The sequence below is a fragment of the Rhamphochromis sp. 'chilingali' genome (assembly GCF_963969265.1).
Source record: "Rhamphochromis sp. 'chilingali' genome assembly, chromosome: 14".
NCBI lineage: Eukaryota > Metazoa > Chordata > Actinopteri > Cichliformes > Cichlidae > Rhamphochromis > Rhamphochromis sp. 'chilingali'.
The window spans coordinates 1,046,319-1,066,273 of NC_137941.1; the positions used below are offsets into that span (position 1 = coordinate 1,046,319).

Here is a 19,955-nt window from a genome sequence, read left to right on the forward strand (position 1 = left end):
TTCAGGGCTTTGTAACAACAATAACATTTTAAAATTAATTCTGAAGCGGACAGGGAGCCAATGAAGGGAGGCAAGTACCGGGGAAATGTGTTCACATCTTTTAGTACGTGTCAGAAGACGAGCTGCAGCATTCTGGACCAACTGCAGCCTTGAACAAGCATCCTATAAAGGATGCTTGTTCAGGGGAAAGGTTGGGGGTGTGGGGGTGTGTGGGGGGTCTATAAGTTCGGTATTTTAATGTCGGGGAAGCTGGGAGGAGGTGGCTGGGAGGTGTAGTCGCAGTTGGGGTTGTCAGTGTGCAGTGTCGTTAATTTGCAGTGGGTGGATCCTGTGCTGTGGTTTATACTGGCGTGGACAGATGCGGCCTCGCTCAGGTAAAAAAAAATCGTAGATCTTTTACTGAAGTTCACGAACTTTTCCGGTAAAACAGAAGATTCCGTAGAATTTCTCTACTATTTACGGACATTCCTTCAACTCTAAAACGGAAAATTCCGTTTCTTCACAATAAAATTTGTATGAATAGAAAAACTGAAAGTCGTGTTTATCATTTACAGACACTGGTTTTCACTGTAACTCATTAAATTAATTTCTTTATATCTTTACACTTCGATACAGTTACAACCTTTTACACCATCTGCTCAAAAATTCGTAAATTAAAACTTCATGAACAAAATAACTGACAGACATCAAAATGTGAAGATTTGTATTTCCCTTGAAGTCACTTTGTCCTCATGTAAACGCGTTCATGCACATTCACGTGTTTTCTTCCTACAGGACACCTGACCAACAAACATGTAATAGTATTTGTACAGTAACAGTATCCAGAGTACTTTAGGTTCGAATCACTGCTGCGGTTGTTTGGCTCAGCCAAACACGCGTGGTTCACATCCATGTGTGTCCACTCATGAGAAGGACACACACGTAGTCCTGCATTCACTTCATCAATGAATCCGAGTGAACGTTTGTCCTGCATTAACTCTGTGGGGTCTTCACCTTACAGTAACACGTGTGTTTGTTCACTGATGCTATATGAATAAAAGGGAACTACAGGTGTTCCTGAAACGTGTCTTTGTTAGAACAGGACGGATGGATGAGCACAGCCCTCTCAGCGCAGGGCTGACACCACTTTGCCCCTTATAAGAAATACAACACAAATTTATTAGGACAGGTTACTAAACCAGGCTTACAGGTAAAAGGACATTTACTGAGCGGATCGTGTCAGCTGTTGCTTTTCAAGGACAGCGAGCAGCAAAGTACAGTTAGCAGTGTTTGTTCTGATGAAGACTTTAACCTGTAAACAGCAGCGCAGTGAACAAGGATCTGTGTCCACGAATGTGTCCTCTACTCATTTAAGCCAGACGGTGACTGCTGTCCTCCTCTGTGCTCTGAAACATGTTAAACATGGATGCGAGTGAATGGAGGAAATGAATGTGTTCATCAGATATGAATAAGAACAGCGTCTCCCTGTTTGTTTTCTCTCGGTTTGTTGGTGATAATAATGATTTTTAGTAAAAATCATTAAGAATCTGTTTTCCTGTGAAAGGACTCGATGTGCTTTTAGAAAACAAAGTTTTATTGGATTTTATTTTTTCATTAAATAAATAGATAATAAAACGAAAAAGAAAACAGAAGGTTTTGTATTTATAATTGTACAAATACTTGAATATATTCAGACTTTGTGATTTATCGTGTTGTCACTTTTCTTCCTTTCACCCGCTGTGTGAAAACAAAGCCCTGGGCTCCCTCTGCTGGTTCGTTAGTTAGTAGGACAGGCGGCAGAAAGCGCAGGAGGACCCAGTGCTCTTACGTTGAAGTTCTTCCGCTTCCTGTCTCGCTGCTATCCGGTTGTTCAGTGATGACGCGAGGAATCCTACTTCCGGGTCTAAAGTAGTCTGCGTTTAATATGGCTTTTGTGTTGTTAACATGTTTAATGTTTTGTATTTTCTTCTATTTAATCTCAAAAAGCTCCTAAAACAGTCAGTGATCACTGTTGACCTCCCTCGGCTTTTATTACCACTAATCATTTATTTAAGCTCAGTTTTTAAAACCTTAGGATGTAACTACAGCCCAGCCCATGCAGCAGTATATGAATGACTAACCTCGTATTGTGGATGGATTATCTCAGTTGTTCTCCTGGCTGAAGTTTGGTCCTTTTACAGCACCCTGCCATGCGATTACATTTGTTCCTGACCACCGAGAACACTCACGTTAACTTTTATCGAGTGGAAAAAAAGTTAGCTTGTTTATATTATGCTAACATAGCTGTGTCGCTAGCAGTCACATAGCACATCATTATATACCAGCTAGCCCAACTTCAGTAACCCTACAAACGTCACTGCTGTTTAGTTTTCTGTCTTCATTTATGCTGGAAGTGATAGTAGAGCTGTACGTTTTAATTTGTTTCCAAAACCCCGCAGTCAGGACATGCTATATTGTATTTATATAGAAGCTAGCGAGCTAACTCCCTGCTAACTTCTAACTCCGTTAAATGTCATAAATTCCGTTTTCATGGATGCCTGGATGTTAAACTCAATTGTTACACCTGGTAGAGCAGAACGCTGATCATTTTATTAAAGATGAAAGACTTTACACAGTTTTTAACTCTCAGTGATGCCATAGTGATCGTTTGATATATGGACCTGCAGCGGAGTTTAGACCCAGACACGGCTAGTGACATCAGACTGAACAACCGGATTGCGCTTCCCAAACGTCACTCGGTGGTTTCCAGGCTGTTGTTCGGGGGGCCGCCGCTGGAGGGCGCTGTGGGAGTTTATTAGTTAGGAGTTTTTTTAAACGCTTTTATTTCTGTGAACTCTGAAAAGCTGCAGAGCTGTGAGGAAATGTCTCAGCAACTCGCTTTAATAAAGTTTTTAGAATCAAAGCCTGTTGGTCTGACTGTGACTGTTGTTTATTACTGTTGGTGTGAAGTGCAGGCATGAAGCTGTAACAAAGTCAACATCACAACACTTTTTCAAACTTTATTGTCAGACTACACAAAGCTTCCACATGATGACGTGTTTATGACATTCACTCCAAATTATATACAAATCAAAGGTGCCGAGCCGTTTCCAAATACACAACCTGCTCCTTAAACACACAAGTCATCACGAAGCCTGCAACAAGCGTGCAAATCATCCGAAAGCAAAACACGTTCCCTGATGCAGAGTTAAGGTGCTGGAACAGAGACCAGGAGAGGAAACGGAGACAGGACGAGGGAGTGACGTCAAACCCAAAAACCCCGCTGAGCTCATTTTCACCCATTTTGTGGTGGAAAGTTCCAGACTCTGACTTTCAGTGCCAGTCCTCTGTGAACTGCCTGAAAACCATTATGGAGGTGTGTTACAGCCCAGTTTAGCAGATGGGAAGAGCTGTGGAAAAATCCCAGTGTGTCAGAGCGCTGCACGCTGGAAATGTGAGCTGCTCTGTTTGCGTTTGCCACAGCAGATGGCGTTCACAGACAGACTTCTGCCTGTTGCATAACTACAAGTGTTTGTGCTCAGGAAGAGCAGGAGGAGCCTGACAGTCACCGAGGAGGGCAAACTCACCCAGCGGTTCTCCTTGTTCCTGACTGGGTAAACTTGAAAACACAGACTGTATATAAAGATGGACAGCATGGCAATCGCCCTCTGGTGGCAGGTTGGGGCAAAAGTTATAAACCCCGCCCCCTCCAAATCAAAGTGATCTTAAACATTTTCTTCTCATGAGCAGTGCTTCTTAAATTTAGGTTTTCACCACTAACCAGGTGACGTCAGCTGTTGGACAGGCCTAGAGACCGGACAGGTCGGCCCGGAAAAACAAGGATTCACCAGCTGGATGGAGAAGCACTAAACCTCCCTGTGACCGCTTCCAGCAACCAGGTGGAGAATTCACATTTTTCCTTAACAATCGGAGGTTTCCGTGCAGTCGCTGACTGTCTGATAAATGCTAAGTGTAAATGATGTAAGCATGAAAATCAAGTGCAGAGACCCTCTGATGAAGTCAGACACTCACAGGCTGAGCATCTTTCATGTTACATGGAGAAAAATCAAGCGGACCGTGTGTCACTGCTGCTGGGTTTGTTTGCTGATGGGGCGTGCAGCCCTGACCCCTCCCTGACTTCACACCACATGATCTATAATTATGTCATAAAAGCTGCTCATATGAGACCAGATCCCAAAGCCTGCAAGACTCTGGGTGCTTATCAGAGTCTGCTGTTAGGACGGCTAACCACGAGTCATTGGTCACTGCTGAGGCATTTAACTAACCAATAGGCGGAGAGGTCATGAATAATGTGCGCTTACATCAAGCCTGAACGTCAGTGTTTATCTGCACGTTCGTTTTTCTGGAAAAGGATTAGCGGTTTAAATGTCTACACTTTCAACTGAAGTTCCACGTACAACCACTAGAGGGCTGCAAACAGCCAGAAAATAAAGAAGAACGTTTGTTTTGGTCATTTAGGGGGTGCTTCAAACAGCAACAGCCCATCAAAGGTTTATATGGACTGTTACAGTATAAGAAATGATAAATGTATCTTTATAGCTTATGGTTTAACTCAGGAGTAGCTTTCAGTTCTGCCTTTGACCACCAGAGTGTGAGGAACTACCAGGACATTAGCAAACATGCACTGATTTGCCTGACATCCTCTGTTGTGTGGCTGCAGCACAGCGACACCTGCAGAGCCAAAACTGAACTGTTTCAGAACAGAGAAACTCCAGGAAACTGAACCCTCTGTTCACATCAAATGTTTGTGCATGAGATCAAACCCAGTTTAAGAAAAAGGGCTAATCCCTCCACCCGGCCTTGATTAAGTCGAACGTGCTAGCTTGGACTCTGGCCATGTGTGTGCACTTTGTAGCTGTCCTGCTGTGAATGAGAATTAGAACCTGGAAGCGAATCAAAGCATTTCTGACGCACATCATTTTGGACTCTAAGATTGGTGTTTGTAAAAGTGAGCCGTGCTCTGTGCACGTTTTAAAAGTTTCTGTTTGCGGGAACATTTCCTCACACAGAGGCGCTGAGCAGCGTGCAAAGTCCCGCCGTGTAATTAAGCATAGAGGCCAGCGTGTGCTGGGCGTGGACCTGAACTCTGACTCTCTGCTCTGAATCCTCACTGCATGGGTTACACACACACACACGTTTGTGCGAGCAGGTCTCACAGAGCCTCTCAGGACTCGAGCAGGAGGACAGCGAGAGCATGCAAGCTCCTCGGCCTTAAAGCGAGTGTGAAACAAACACATTCTGTTTGCGCTCTGCTGAGCGACAGCTGCGCAGCCCCGTCCAGCTCAGCAGAGCCCAAGTCATGGTCGCCGTCCAAGCGAGTGCGCGGTGTTGGCTGCTGACGGAGGATCCTAACGCTGGCACTCGTGTTGTTCGGCGTCCATTTTAACCTGTTTCAAAACAACTTGTTTTATGAGGCCATCTGCTCTCAATCAGAGCAGCTGGGAAAACGCGGCACAGCGCCTGCCGAGCTCTCTGGCCTCAGCAGACCCCGCTGCTGTCGGACATGTTTACATTCAGAGGCGTCGTCCTTAAACCGACACAGCGGTGTGTTTGAGTCATGTTTCAAAGACAGAGCGGCAGACGCGCTCGTCCCGCTCTGGACAGCGTTCACTGCGGCCAGCTGCCCCAGTACGTCTTGTTTTCATCTTCATAATCTGCACCGACAGGATTTCATCATGTGGCACACAAATGTTCTTCCACGAGGCCGTTATGTAACGCAGACCTGCAGGAAGCCAACGCGCCCTCGCTCTATCCGCAGCGCTGCTGAACGTTGGTTTGAGTTTGAAACCGCTCAGCACTCATCATTTGATGCTCTGGGAATGAGACTGGAGGAGTTAAAGTACAGACGTGAATCTGAGAGCGGCTTCAGCGCTTTGTGGTGGAAATTCATTCTCAGACCGTCTTAATGTTGATTTATTATCTCGCCAAATAAAACTGAGTGCTGAGCTGCTGCCCAGGATGCACCTGAAGAGGTTTCGTATGGGGTTTATTGTTGGCTCTTTTGAAGTATGAACTCTGGAGCCGTGAGCCTCTGAGAGGTTCTGCAAGTCTCTAGGGATTAGGGTTATTGAGTACTTTGCTCGTACTATGTGTCTGCACAAGTGGTACACCGCTTTGGTTACGTCCTTAGGTTTGCCTCTTTCATCCCAAATTGGCGACTTTATATGTTTTTAGTGCTGCCAGCTTTAACGCGCCATCATCATGACTAACACGATTAACAATGAACCCATCTGGAACACAGATTGAGTCAAAATCCCTTCTTTCTGCGCTCCAGATGGGTTGAGTACATTAAAAAAAGTTTAATCGCATTAATCGTGACGACTGCGTTAATGCCGACAGCCCTATTAGTTCGTCCATGTTTGTACTTCTGCATGATTACATTGCTCCGCCCATCAAAAAGTCTGTGCATGCGTGAATATATCGCCCATCGTCGATTATTGGACTGATGATTGTCGGTTGGAAAATTTTTACATATCGCCCAACCCTACTCGAGATCTGCTATGAAATCTATTTTGTAAAGATATTCCTGCTGTGATGATGAGGATGGCGTGGCTCATCAGTAAAAGTGTGCAGGGAGCCCTGCTGTTTTTCTGATTTGTGTTTTTGCTGTAAGTTGTCGCCCATGTAAGTCTAAGAACTGAGAAAGAGACGGAGCACCTGGGCAGGACGGAGCGCTAACACCCAGCCGGCAGCTGGAGGCAGAGCTCTTCTGTCTCCGGGAACAATCGTGTTGTTTGTCTCATAGATTCAGGAAGCCTGCAGACTGTTTGCCCAGTAATGACTTCACAATTACAGTCGTTTAATCGCCGTACGGCACCTGAATGAACCACAGCTTTTGGTAACAGTTACGCTGCAGTCCATAAAGTCTGAGCGAGGTCTAAAGGCTGTGAGACGGCTCGCGGTCGATGGTCGCTGACGTGAACCTTCAGTTCATGAAGCGCAGACAGATTGAATGTGAACTGGAGGAGAAAAGTGAGCGCAGAGACAGGAGAGATCAGCGCTCGCAGCGCCTGCAGCCTGAGTCATGTTAGCACCTCGTCCCCTTCCAGCTGTTTCACACATTTTTTCATCCTCGCCCACTATTACTAAGGATTTACAGATCACTTACATGCCACTCACACACCAAACCATTAAAATCCCCCAGCTTCAGTTTCCTGATGAGACACTCGTTATAAACTGTGAGTGAAAGGCTTTATGAACCACTAACACCAACAGCACATCAGTGAGTTATGAGAACATCGCTGGGCTCAGCTTACTGTTTGGTTTTGTTGGTAAAATGCTAAAAAGGCTAATTTTCATTATCTGTGACAGGTCAGAGTATCTTGACGGACACTGAGAGGTTAGCCGTGAAGCATCTGCAGATGTTTAGACTCATGAGACTCCAGCAGGTCCTGGTAGTGGGAATTCCTGTTAACCTCACATGAAGCCCAAACCTAACCTATGATGTTTAATAAAGCTACGAGTTTCTACTGCGGTGCGTTACCACAGTGGACGGTCAGAGTGTGTACATGCGTGTGAAACCTCTGTGGCAGCTGTCCTCTTATCCAATCAGAGTGCAAACATTCCCAAACCTCGTTACAGGATCAGAGCATCAAAGGGCACTACATCTCCGGGACAGGAGCAGCAGCAGGAAGGGAACGCGTCCCACAAAAAAGTGCCATCGGTGTCGAGGTTCAGTACACGAAGGTCACCAGCAGGTCCTGCAGGCGGTCTGCAGCCATCTCAGCCGGGTCATCAGAGGGGGGCGGGGAAACGGGCAGCAGGGGGAAGTGCTGGGAGAGGGTGGGGGCAGGCGGTCCTGCCACGCTGTACGCCTTCAGGGCGGACAGCCCGTTCAGCACGGCCACGTCCACGAAGGTCATGTGCAGGAAGGAGGAGGAGCCAAAGGAAAGGGCGTCCAGCTCCGCTGTGACCCCCGCTGGGGGGGAGAGGGTCATTTCCTGGTCAGGGTATGGAGTCTGCGGCACGGCGCTGTGGATCCCGAGGGTCTGCAGACCCCGCAGAGCCAGGTACCGGCTGTCCACAGGTTTGATCCCGCAGAACGACAGGCGCAGGTGGCCCACCGAGCTGCCGTTCAGCAGCTCCTCCAGGACCCAGAGCTCCTTCACCCACACCGCCAGCTGCCCCGCCTCCCGCAGCCCAGCGCGGGGCAGGGCGGAGCGTGGCACGCTGTGGCAGCGGCACAGAGAGTTCGCCAGCACTTCGTCGCAGTCCGTGACGGGGGCGGAGCAACTGCAGTTACGCAGGCTGCGGCTAGTCGCAGCGCCGCTCTCGTAGAGTAGCGTCGTATTGGCCCTCGGGGAAGCTGCATGTGTGGGGGCGGAGCTCGTCGTCTGGGGGCGGGCGGCAGTCAGGAAGAACAGCAGGCACAGTGACCATGGCAACAGGGCAAAGAATGAGACTGGAGACATCTCCATGGAGACCAAACAGACTACATCTTCACCAGGTGGAGGGAGAGGACCAACCTGAGAACACACGGGGGAGGGGGGGGGGGCAGGGTGTTAGCATGGACAGCACCAGAGAGCTTGACTCACACACACACACACACACGCTCACACACACACACACGCTCACACACACACGCTCACACACACACGCTCACACGCACGCACGCACACACAAACACACGCTCACACACACACGCTCACACACACAAACACACGCTCACACACGCTCACACACACACACGCTCACACACACAAACACACGCTCACACAAACACACGCTCACACACGCTCACACACACACACGCTCACACGCACGCACACACAAACACACGCTCACACACGCTCGCTCACACACGCGCACACAAACACACGCTCACACACGCTCGCTCACACACGCTCACACACACACGCTCACACACGCTCGCTCACACACGCGCACACAAACACACGCTCACACACGCTCGCTCACACACGCTCACACACACACGCTCACACACGCTCGCTCACACACGCGCACACAAACACACGCTCACACACGCTCGCTCACACACGCTCACACAAACACACGCTCACACACGCTCGCTCACACACGCTCACACAAACACACGCTCACACACGCTCACACACACACGCTCACACAAACACACGCTCACACACGCTCACACACACACGCTCACACACGCTCGCTCACACACGCTCACACAAACACACGCTCACACACGCTCACACAAACACACGCTCACACAAACACACGCTCACACACGCTCACACACACACGCTCACACGCACGCACACACAAACACACGCTCGCTCACACACGCGCACACAAACACACGCTCACACAAACACACGCACAGACACGCTCACACACACACGCTCACACGCACGCACACACAAACACACGCGCACACAAACACACGCTCACACAAACACACGCTCACACAAACACACGCTCACACACACGCACACACACGCTCGCACACACACGCGCGCACACACACACGCTCGTGCGCGCGCACACACGCACGCTCACACACGCGCACGCGCGCACACACAAACACACGCGCGCTCACACACGCGCACACACACAAACACACGCTCGTGCGCACACACACAGACACGCTCGCACACACGCGCGCACACGCTCGTGCGCACACACACAGACACGCTCGCACACACACGCGCTCACACAAACGCTCGTGCGCACACACACAGACACGCTCAGACAAACATACGCACGCTCACACACGCGCGCTCACACACGCGCACGCGCACACACACAAACACACGCTCGCACACACACATACGCTCACACAAACGCTCGTGCGCACACACACAGACACGCTCAGACAAACATACGCACGCTCACACACACACGCGCGCACACACACACACGCGCACACACACAGACACGCTCAGACAAACATACGCACGCTCACACACGCGCACACACACAAACACACGCTCGCACACACACATACGCTCGTGCGCACACACACACACACAGACACGCTCACACAAACACACGCTCGCTCACACACGCGCGCACACACACAAACACACGCTCACACAAACGCGCGCACACACACATTCATATCTTAGTAAGGACCTAAGTAAGTAAGGATCTAAATGACGTTGCCATCATCATGACATCATTTCCCACCATAACTGTAACCCTGACACTAAAACCACATTTTGAGCCTCAGAAACGTCTTCAAACTCGTGGTGACGGCGTTTTGTCTGCATAAGGACTGTTGGTCCTCACAAGTATAGCAGCATGCCAGTTTTTGGTCCCCACAAAGATCTCTGAACATGGTGCACACACACACACAGCTTTATGGGCTGATTGCCTTCCAGGCCTCGGGCTGGCGCTGGGTTGATGGAAGTTTCCTGTGCCACGCTGCGCTGCGGTCAGCGCGGCTGCGTCCCACCGTGTTAAACGCTCAGGAATGAGCACACTGCTCTCTTTATTCTCCGGCTCAGTCGTGGAAAAGTGGACTGAATAAGCAGTCTAGACCTCCAGAGCGAAACTTTCCCCTCTTCTTTCCAGAGTTTACGTCGGACAAAGTCGAATCAGTTTTCCAAAAAACACAAACAAGTGATGCATTCAGGAAGGTCACAGCCATTTCTTATTCTTCACTAATAACTTTAAATGCAAAGTTTCTGCAGACATCGCTCGACCTGTGACACGTCTGAAACCTGAAATCATTACGTTGTCCTGGAAAGGTCAGGGGTCACTTTAGACCCTGCTGCTGTTGTAAACACTTTAATGACAATCAGACGAACGCAATGATGTGCTCACTTCTCCCGTCGGCACTCGGAGTAATTTTCCTGCTGCTCCAACAGAACCTGAGACACTAGGATCATTGTTCCCACACTGAGTGCTGTGAGGACAACCCGAGCAGGAAGGAGGAATTCTTCACATGTGAACTCCATCCATCCATCATCCATCAAATCATCCATCCATCTGTCACACAGTGGAAATTTGTATTTTATTTTTATTCTGATTTTTAGTGTTTATTTATGAGTGTCGTTTTATTTGCATGGTTTTATTCTGTTTCTATTGCATGGTTTTTAGTGTTTTATGTGACATGGTTTTTATCCACTGTGGACATGGGACAAATTAGCTGATAGGGACCACCTGCTGAGGCAGGGGTGTGTCCAGAGGTGGCCTATCAGCTGTGTAAAGACCTTTTAAAAACAGGCTAGCTGAGCACTGAAGGAGGGAGGCCCCAGACTGGAAGGTTAATGCGAGATGGCCAGTGTGATGCGGCGACCAAGTCCTGACCTGATGGAACGGCAACAGTAAGAGACGACGCTGTGATTGGCAGCAGGGCAGAGGTTTACCTCTGCCTGCATTTGTGAGTAGGGTCTCTACTGTTGTTTACTGGGTGCAGCTGGATTGGGAGAGGGTCGCCATGAGCCAGGGCCGCTTCTGGGACCATTGTTCTGGCCCCTATTTGTTATTTTACAGGACACCGACGCAAGGGGAGCTGTGGCGGTGGTCGCATCATGGATTCGGGTGCAGAACGCAAGCCGGGCTGGGAAGTGATGGGCCAGCGGAAGGACAAGAAGATGGGAGGCTCTTTCTTGTCTGCCGAAGACGAGGCTGGCGTGGACTCTGCTCTAAAGAAGGAATTCCTGGCCTGCTGATGGACCCATAATGAACATGTGGCCTAATTATAGCAGGGGGGGTTTTAGTGAATGTAGAAAATGGTAGTTTTACGGGTTTTAGAATTGTTTTTAGTAGAGAGCAAACATTTTATTATGTACATTTTAAGGGTGTTTTATTTGTGCTCCCTGGCCCAGTAATAAACTGTTTCTGATCAGACCTGCTCCCTCTCTGTGCCCGTGGTATCTGACTCGCTTGCTCCCCCTTGTATTTTAAAGAATCTTTCTTTTTAGCGTGACATTCTGGCGCGACCGCTTTAGTGTTGCCGCGCGTTACACATCCATCAAACCATCCATCCATCCATCATCCATCAAACCATCCATCCATCCATCATCCTTCCATCCATCCATCATCCATCAAACCATCCATCCATCCATCATCCATCAAACCATCCATCCATCCATCATCCTTCCATCCATCCATCATCCATCATCCATCAAACCATCCATCCATCCATCATCCTTCCATCCATCCATCATCCATCAAACCATCCATCCATCCATCATCCATCATCCATCAAACCATCCATCCATCCATCATCCATCCATCCATCCATCATCCATCAAACCATCCATCCATCCATCATCCTTCCATCCATCCATCATCCATCATCCATCAAACCATCCATCCATCCATCATCCATCCATCCATCCATCATCCATCAAACCATCCATCCATCCATCATCCTTCCATCCATCCATCATCCATCATCCGTCCATCATCCATCCGTCCATCCATCCATCAGTGACAGGACCAGGAACACCTCGCTGTGTTTGCTTCACATGTTCTGGGATTTTAAATTGAAGTCTGTGAGAGCTGAGCTGTGGCGAGATGTTCAGCTTCCTGTTTACATTCATTAAAATAATTTCATTTACTCGCTTTATGCCCCAAATGAAACAGTGAGCACATCCAGACTCACAAGTTTGTGTTTAATTTTGGTTTGGTTTGTGTCCACACAGACGTACAAACAGATTCAAACATCAGGATTACTGAATGTTTAAGTGAACCAATAAAACAGTTTACCTGGAACTGACTTTTTTTTTTGAAAGAACAGTTTTCATGTTCCCGCCAGCTTCCAATGAGCCACAACCACCAACAAATGACAGTGCTCTGGAAACGTGATCAGACTGTGAGGGCACACGAGGAGGAGGTACGAGCCACTGGCAATGACCCCGATGTAAACACATCGAGGAAACGCTCGCTAACTGCGCTCCACGAGACAGGAAGAGCTTGTGGCAGATGGAAAGTGATGATGTGGTCACACGGTGGTAAAGGTAAGCTTTAAGTGGCCCGAGACAACATCACAGGAAGTTTCAGTTTCATCCTGTGACAGAGTGTGGTTAGTTAGTCTAGTTATTGTTCAAGTAAACGGTTAAATAGCTGTTCCACTGAAATCATCACTAAGGCGATGCCTGTGCTTACATGTCATACGGTCTGCCATCACTCAGTATGTCCCTACCACCATAAATATCATTATCACAGCTCTCTTTCAACTCTTGAGGCACGATTTTAAGGTGATATTGTGCTGCTCTGCTAACCTGCTCATGTTTCTAATAAATCTCTCCTGTTCTTCGCTCTGTTTTCGTCGGTTTTGTTGTGTTTCAGATTGTCGTTTTACTCAGCACTGTTTCTTTGGGAGCTTTGGAAAACCAGAGATTAAGGAGATGTCATAAATGTCAACAACAAACATGATGTTGGCTTTGAAAGCATCAGTGAGGCAGACCTTTCAGAGGTTTTCACATATTTGTGTTGTGGTGTTTTCTGTGTTGTGTGTCTGAAGCTGCACTGATCCCAGGTCAGTTTGTAGTTGAGAACACGCCTGTGCTGAGCTTGTGCTCCAAGTGCTGACGCAGTTTAAATGCTTCACTCGGGCTGTATTTAAATGCTCAGTGGGATCCGTCTCACTCTGGGATCGCGCTCGGTTTTATCGTGTTTTGCTCCCTCGTCTGAAGCCGACTGCAGACTGTTGGGATATAAAGCGATCAGCGGCTTTACGAGGCCGACCCAGCTCTGCTCGAGGTGCTTCTGCACTCACGGATTCGGCAAACACTTCTCAGCTCTACACACCGCTTTAGCAGCCACAGGGGACGCTATTTATAGAAATGTTCCCGGACTTTGTTTCTGAGAAGATCTTTTTTCAGAACACAAACTGTTAACCTGCCAGCCTTTTATGGATTTCAGTGCAGTGTAAACAAGTGTGCGCGCGTGTGTGTGAAGTAAAGTCAACCTTTTACTCGTTTATAAAGGCTGGATAGTCTCGCCATGACATCACACACTAGTTTAGACACTTCACGGTCAGCACCATCTTTTATTTGGAGCTGAACAGAGGGTGCAGTGCTAAGATATCAGCTAGCTAGCTTAGTTAGGAGTTATAGGAACATAGCGCGCGCACACACACACACACACACACACACACACACACACACACACACACCTGTTCACAACGCTTCATAATCACTCAGGCTTCCTGGGCAGTTGGTACAGTGACCTCACAGCAGCCATATTATTGGTCACATGATGCCATTAAAAATGATCCAACAGCACGAACACGGTGCAGAGGTCAGGTTCATGTGAAGCTAGCAGACAGCTAGCAGCTACAGCCAGCTGTGTCACCATCCACCTGGCAGAGGCCACGCCTCTGATTTAAGGCCTCAGGCTCATGTTTGTTTCTGCTGTAAAGTTGGATCTTCTAACATGGGAGTCTGGGGGACTGCCTCCCTGCTGGAGCCTCTGCTGGACGTTAGAGGAACTGCAGCGTTGGCTGGCGTCTGCTCTTTTTTCCAGTTGAATGCACTAATTAAACTCAAGTGTTTAATTTGGATGTTAATTAGCAGGTAACAAGGTGGCAGGTGTTGATTTGTCAAACTTTGGATTCTAGGAGGTCACGGTGGCCACCTCCATCTTTTATATACAGTCTGTAGAGTAAATCGAGCCGTCGACCATGAAAGATTCTGGTGAGATGACTGTGTGGCTATAAATAAACGTGACTTCAGCGTGGCTGGTTTACAGTAGCAGCTGCCCTCCGTCCCCTCCATCCTCCACCGTCTTACCTCACTGCTAATATTAGTCATAGTCTTTCCAGCTGTTCCCAGCATCTGGCCCTCCCGCTCATGATACCAGTCACTTTCTGTGTGTGTTCCCTCGCTCTCTCCACTCCCTTTCCTCCATCTCCATCTGTAATCCTGCAACGAGCTGCAGCTGCAGGGCCGGATGCTGGAAATCGACCACTGAAAACACATTCCACACTCTGACACGACACTCTTCTTCCTCTCATGTGATTGCGTGTCATATTTGTGCTCTTTTAAAGCATCTTTGTTCAGTAAATATCTGTCACATGTGTGCGACAAATACAAACGGGCTGCTCGGACCACAATAGGCGAGCGGCGGCTGACCCGAGGACAGAAAAGCGACAGCGAAACGAGCTGGACGGGGTTGAAGCGTATGAGTGCGAGGTGGCCGCTGCTCGTTAAAGGAGAGGCTCAGCACATTCCTCTGACATCATGCTCCGCCACAGGCACCCACCCTAATCCGCCCTTCCTTTCTCCTTCTTCCAGCTACAGCTCGTTTCTTCCTCCATCTCCCTCTGAGCAGCTGCAGCTTCACAGGCAGAGCTGAAAGACTCACAGCTCTGAACACTGAACGTAAAACCGATTATCTAACATGATTTATTGGTTTATTCCCGAGCGGTTCACCGTGTTCTTGTGACCCAGTGGGCTGCATCATGTGCTCTTTTAACCACCAAGCTCAGGCCTTTATTGTGGCGTCTTCATGGTAACCGTCTTTAAAACAGCTCACAGCCACACCATCATCCATCAGACACTTAAATTTGGTTAAAAAACTGTGTTCCCCACAGCACAACAAGACAAGCCCAGACATGTCTGACAGCGAGAGCCACGTTTTGGCTTTGATGATGATTGAACACCTTAAAACACAGTTTACCTGCTGTAAACATCGATTATATGAGCCCAGCACTTTTATTCTATCTTCCTACCATCACAGTTATGGAGGCTGTGCTGTGATGATTACATATGTTATGGTAACAAATCCCAAAGCATAAGAAGAGAAAGTCATTCATTGTTATTATCAAGGTCCAAGTAAAGTTTACAAGGTCGATCGATGTAGGCGAGGATGAAGAGAATCAGGAGAACAATAAAAGATGATCAGCCTTCAAAGGAACGCAGGAAGCTAATGATCAGGCTTTTTGCCTGCTGTGGTCTGAATCAGTCGGAGCTTTGGTGTCTGCTCACACAGAGTGAAACGCAACACGTCACTATGAACCAGGTGGGAACGTCCAGTCTGCTTATTGGCCAGGTGTGTTTGAGGCAGGAGCGACAAAGGTAAACACAGGTACCCTCTGTGTACGCCACACACCACAAATGAAGCGCTTTGGCGATTGCTTGGAACTGAGCGGAGATCTCGTCCGACCTGAGTAACCAGCTCAGGTGTGAAAAACCCACACTAAAGAAGACATCAGACAATTAGACGAAAAAACACTAAAAACAAGTACGGGCTAAAATATTCAAATCAAAAAACTCCAAAAATCAGAATCTGTAATCTCAATGTGCGGGGAGGCGAACGAGGAGAGGCCAAAGAAAAGCCCGGGTAATCATCCATGAATAATAATCTGCTGGTTTCCAGTGTTCTCGGTTGGTCAGCCTCCCATATGTCCGAGTGCGAGTCGTCCGTTTCATGCAAGTGTAACATGCAGAGCGGTGCACATGCTAACATGTCTTTAGCCTCGTCACTCTCCTGTCAGTGGGACCTAATTAAACCACAATGTTTGTAACAACAAACCTAATGAGACACTGACACTCTGTCACCCAACCGAACAGGGATATTTTAGATTAGATAACAAAGGAAACAAGGCTACAGCTGTCCAGAGCCTCGGTATGAGCAATGAAAGGATGAAAGCAGTCAGCTGTTGAGAGCAGATCCTGGAACTGACTGGAGTTTGGGGGAAATCATAAAGTTTAAGCATTTCTTTCATTATGAAAATAAAGTTCTTGGAAAGAATATCGGCGTCAGCAGGTCATTGCTAGAGAAAAGTCTGAATGCACGAGCAGTGCATCTCTAGTTTGGAAGCGTTGGGGCTGCATGTGTTTAGAAAGGCTCAGAGATCCAGACGTAGACCCAGAAAGCTTACATCCAGCAGCAGAATGATTTTTCTCTCATACCAATATAAGCAGATGTTTGAGGGGAAATTTGGGGGAAATTGTCGAGCAGCCTGAGGCGTATCGGGTTAATCTGCACTTCCATCTCTAAGACCAGCTGAGTAAAGAGAAATGACTGAAGCTGTGAGGCTCTCAGCGTCTCCCTTCTTCGTGGTTACAAGTGGTGTTTCAGTGCTGATGAAGAGCTTCCTGTGTGTGGAGCGTGTTTACGCGTCACTGACCTCCATCAGCCGTTCACTGGAGGTTTAAATCTGTGCTGCTGCAGACGCCCCCTGCCCCATACTTTTCCCCACATTGAGACTGTGGTCTCTTTATTTTTAAGTAGACGGCAGGCTGTGAAACTAAAGTCCAGACTCTTATACCTGGGCACCATCCATCTATCCATCCAGACGACCTCTCACAGGGTCAAACATCCGATCTGACAGTGAGATTATTTAAGAAGAGTGCATATATGGACTTTACCTCAAAGAAACCTCTACAATCTTTCCATCTTCAAGTTACTTTAAATGACTAATAGATTTTTATCATTAAGAGTTCTTGTATCCACTTGTGAGAGACTTCCTTGGAATATGAAGATATCCGCTGCATCTGTGTGAAGAAGTGTTTCTCTGTGTCTGTGGAACCTGAAGGTCTCAGATCCTCTTCAAAGTGTGCTGAAGCTTTAAAATGAGCACATATAGAGGCTGGACATTCACAGCAGTGAATCTCTCTGAGCCGCTCTCCTGGCCAGGCTCTAACAGCGCACACGTAAAAAGTCAGTAAAATGTGGGCTGTCCACAGACTCAAGCGCGGAGCGTGAAACTGCGCTGGCTTCACAACACGTTACCGTCAGAGGATCAGCCCTCTGGCTGCTGCAGGAGCTCCTGATTGTTAAAAGATGGAAGAAATGAATTCAGAGTTCAAATGAAGCCAGTGAGCTCAGGGTTTACTTTGATGCTGAAGCTCCTGGACGCGATGACCCGACGAGGTCAGAACATGCAGTGAGTCTGTGGGTTTAGCTGTGAGCGGCCATCAGGACAGACGGATGATGACTCAGCTTTCTGCTGGTTTCTCTGTGATCTCAGCAGCGTCTGCTTCTCATTACTGACCTGACCGATCCTCTGGAACCACCATCGCAGCTCCAATCACACACACTCATTCACAGACATCAGTGTGTGTGTGTGTGTGTGTGTGTGTGTGTGTGTGTGTGTGTGTGTGTGTGTGTGTGTGTGTGTGTGTGTGTGTGTGTGTGTGCACTCACATGTGCGGCTCACAGCGGGTTCAGGTGGCACGGAGCTCTGGGCTGATCGTCCTGCTTCCTGCGGCGGTGAGAGCAGCAGCAGCGTCCACGTCTGTCTGCAGGCTGGCAGGAAACACTCATCACTCTGCCTGCGAGCAGGGGGGGAGGGAGAGGAGGCCGGGATGGAGGCAGAGCCGGGGCTGAGAGGAGGAAGGAGGTGAGGGAGGCCTACTCTCTGCACACTGTGTGGAAACTTTCCTCATCAGATGGAAGAGCGTGGCCAGCTCCCTGTCCATGTTCTCTGCCCGCTTCTGCATCTGCGCCTCCTCCTCAGCCTCACTCTCCTCCCCCTGTGGACCCGCCTCCTGCGTCTTCTCCATCAAACATTTAAGAATGCAGCCATCTCGTGGCTCCTCAGGCCATTACAGGGGAAACAGGGCAGAAGCATTCAGCAGAAGCCTCGCTGTGTGCTCGTTCAGGCTGCAGGACATGAAAAGACTCAGATATCAGCTGAGCATCTGAAGGTGCAACAATACTAAGTTTAACTTCCACCAGCTTCTTTTTAAAATTCTCCTCCAGACGTGTCCTCCAGAGGCTCGTTGACTCGCTGCACCATCTTGTGGAATAAACTGGTATTACACACAAGTGCCAGATTTGTTTCTGGACATGAAGTCATCGTTTTTATGTGTTTTAGCAGCTTTATATCGTTTAGTTTTGAAACATATGTTATGAGTTTAGCAATTCTTGCTTCTGGTCTCATATATGTTGAGTCCAGCTTTACCACTCAAACTCACATGACCGATTAAAGATGCCACAGCAACAAAATGCTGCCACACTGAGTCTCCATGTCAGCATGTGTAGACTAACTAACCCTTACGCCCCTAAACCAGAATTATGATAAAGAAAAAAATATGTATTGCCTCCATTTTTAGGTAAGGAGTTGTAACTTTGCTATTTGCAAAATTTGTGCTGTTAAAATGTTGTTTTGTTTTCAATTTTCTTAATACAGTTAAAATGAAAAAATAACAGTAAATTCAGACCTGTGACGTTGTGCTCAAAGAATGACACTAAACAAGGCGAGGAAACCGCTTTTAAAGGTGAAATGCAAAATCAGAAGTAGTCAAAAACAGCCGATTATACCCGGGACCTCAGAGGGTTTGAAGGGAGTCATACTGCACCCACTCCAGCAGCACCTCAACTATGGGGCGCCGTTTGTAAAGTGAAACATGCTGAAATTAACGGCAACATTTTTCCACATTTAGCTCAAAACAAGTCCTTTTTTACAACATTTAGTAAAATATTTGTAACTTCTCATAATTAAAACAGAATTTTAAATGTAAAATCTAAATATTATATTTAAATCTAAATGTTAAACGTTAAATCTAAATGTTTAGGCTAATATGCAAATGTATTGTACGGATCAACGGAAATACCAAAAAATTTTTTTTCTTTTATTAGTAATATAAACATACAAACAAAATGCACCATATATTACAGATTCAGAGAATAAACATTTCTTACATATTAGCAACTTTCATATATAGTGAAAATAAAATATAAAGATGGGGTCACATAAATTAACAGATTATTAACTCACTAAATCAAAATCTTCTACAAAGGAAACAAAAAAAGCAGCCTTTTTCTTTTTAACTAAAGTCAAAGATTTAACCAACAGGTTTAGGTCGTTTTTCCAGTAAGCCAGTGTTGGTTTAATCTTAAAAAAGCGACATTTATGTATAAAATACTTACACAAGATTAATAACACATTAACACCATAATTAGCTTTCTTTTCTTTCAAAAACACTCCAAACATTATCATATTTAAGGTAAATGGGGTAATTTGAATCCCACTGGAATAAAGCCAGGTATGAAAATCCAACCAAAATATTTGTATAAAATTGCACAAAAAGAATAGATGGTCCAAATCCTCCTCTTCTGTTTCACAAAATACACAATTACCCGTTTCT

The 19,955-nt window shown here is 47.2% G+C and overlaps 1 protein-coding gene across 1 annotated transcript; it reads right to left on the reverse strand.

Annotated features, from left to right (window-relative positions):
* Window positions 1-5,106: 5,106 nt before the first annotated feature.
* On the reverse strand, window positions 5,107-19,286 carry LOC308409318 (exosomal polycystin-1-interacting protein-like). Its single transcript, XM_080901953.1, has 2 exons — window positions 18,010-19,286; window positions 5,107-8,444 (listed from the first exon to the last, which is right to left on the reverse strand). Exon 2 carries the CDS (start codon window positions 8,394-8,396, stop codon window positions 7,653-7,655), a length of 744 nt encoding a protein of 247 aa, XP_080758079.1. The 5' UTR covers window positions 8,397-8,444; window positions 18,010-19,286; the 3' UTR covers window positions 5,107-7,652.
* Window positions 19,287-19,955: the final 669 nt, after the last annotated feature.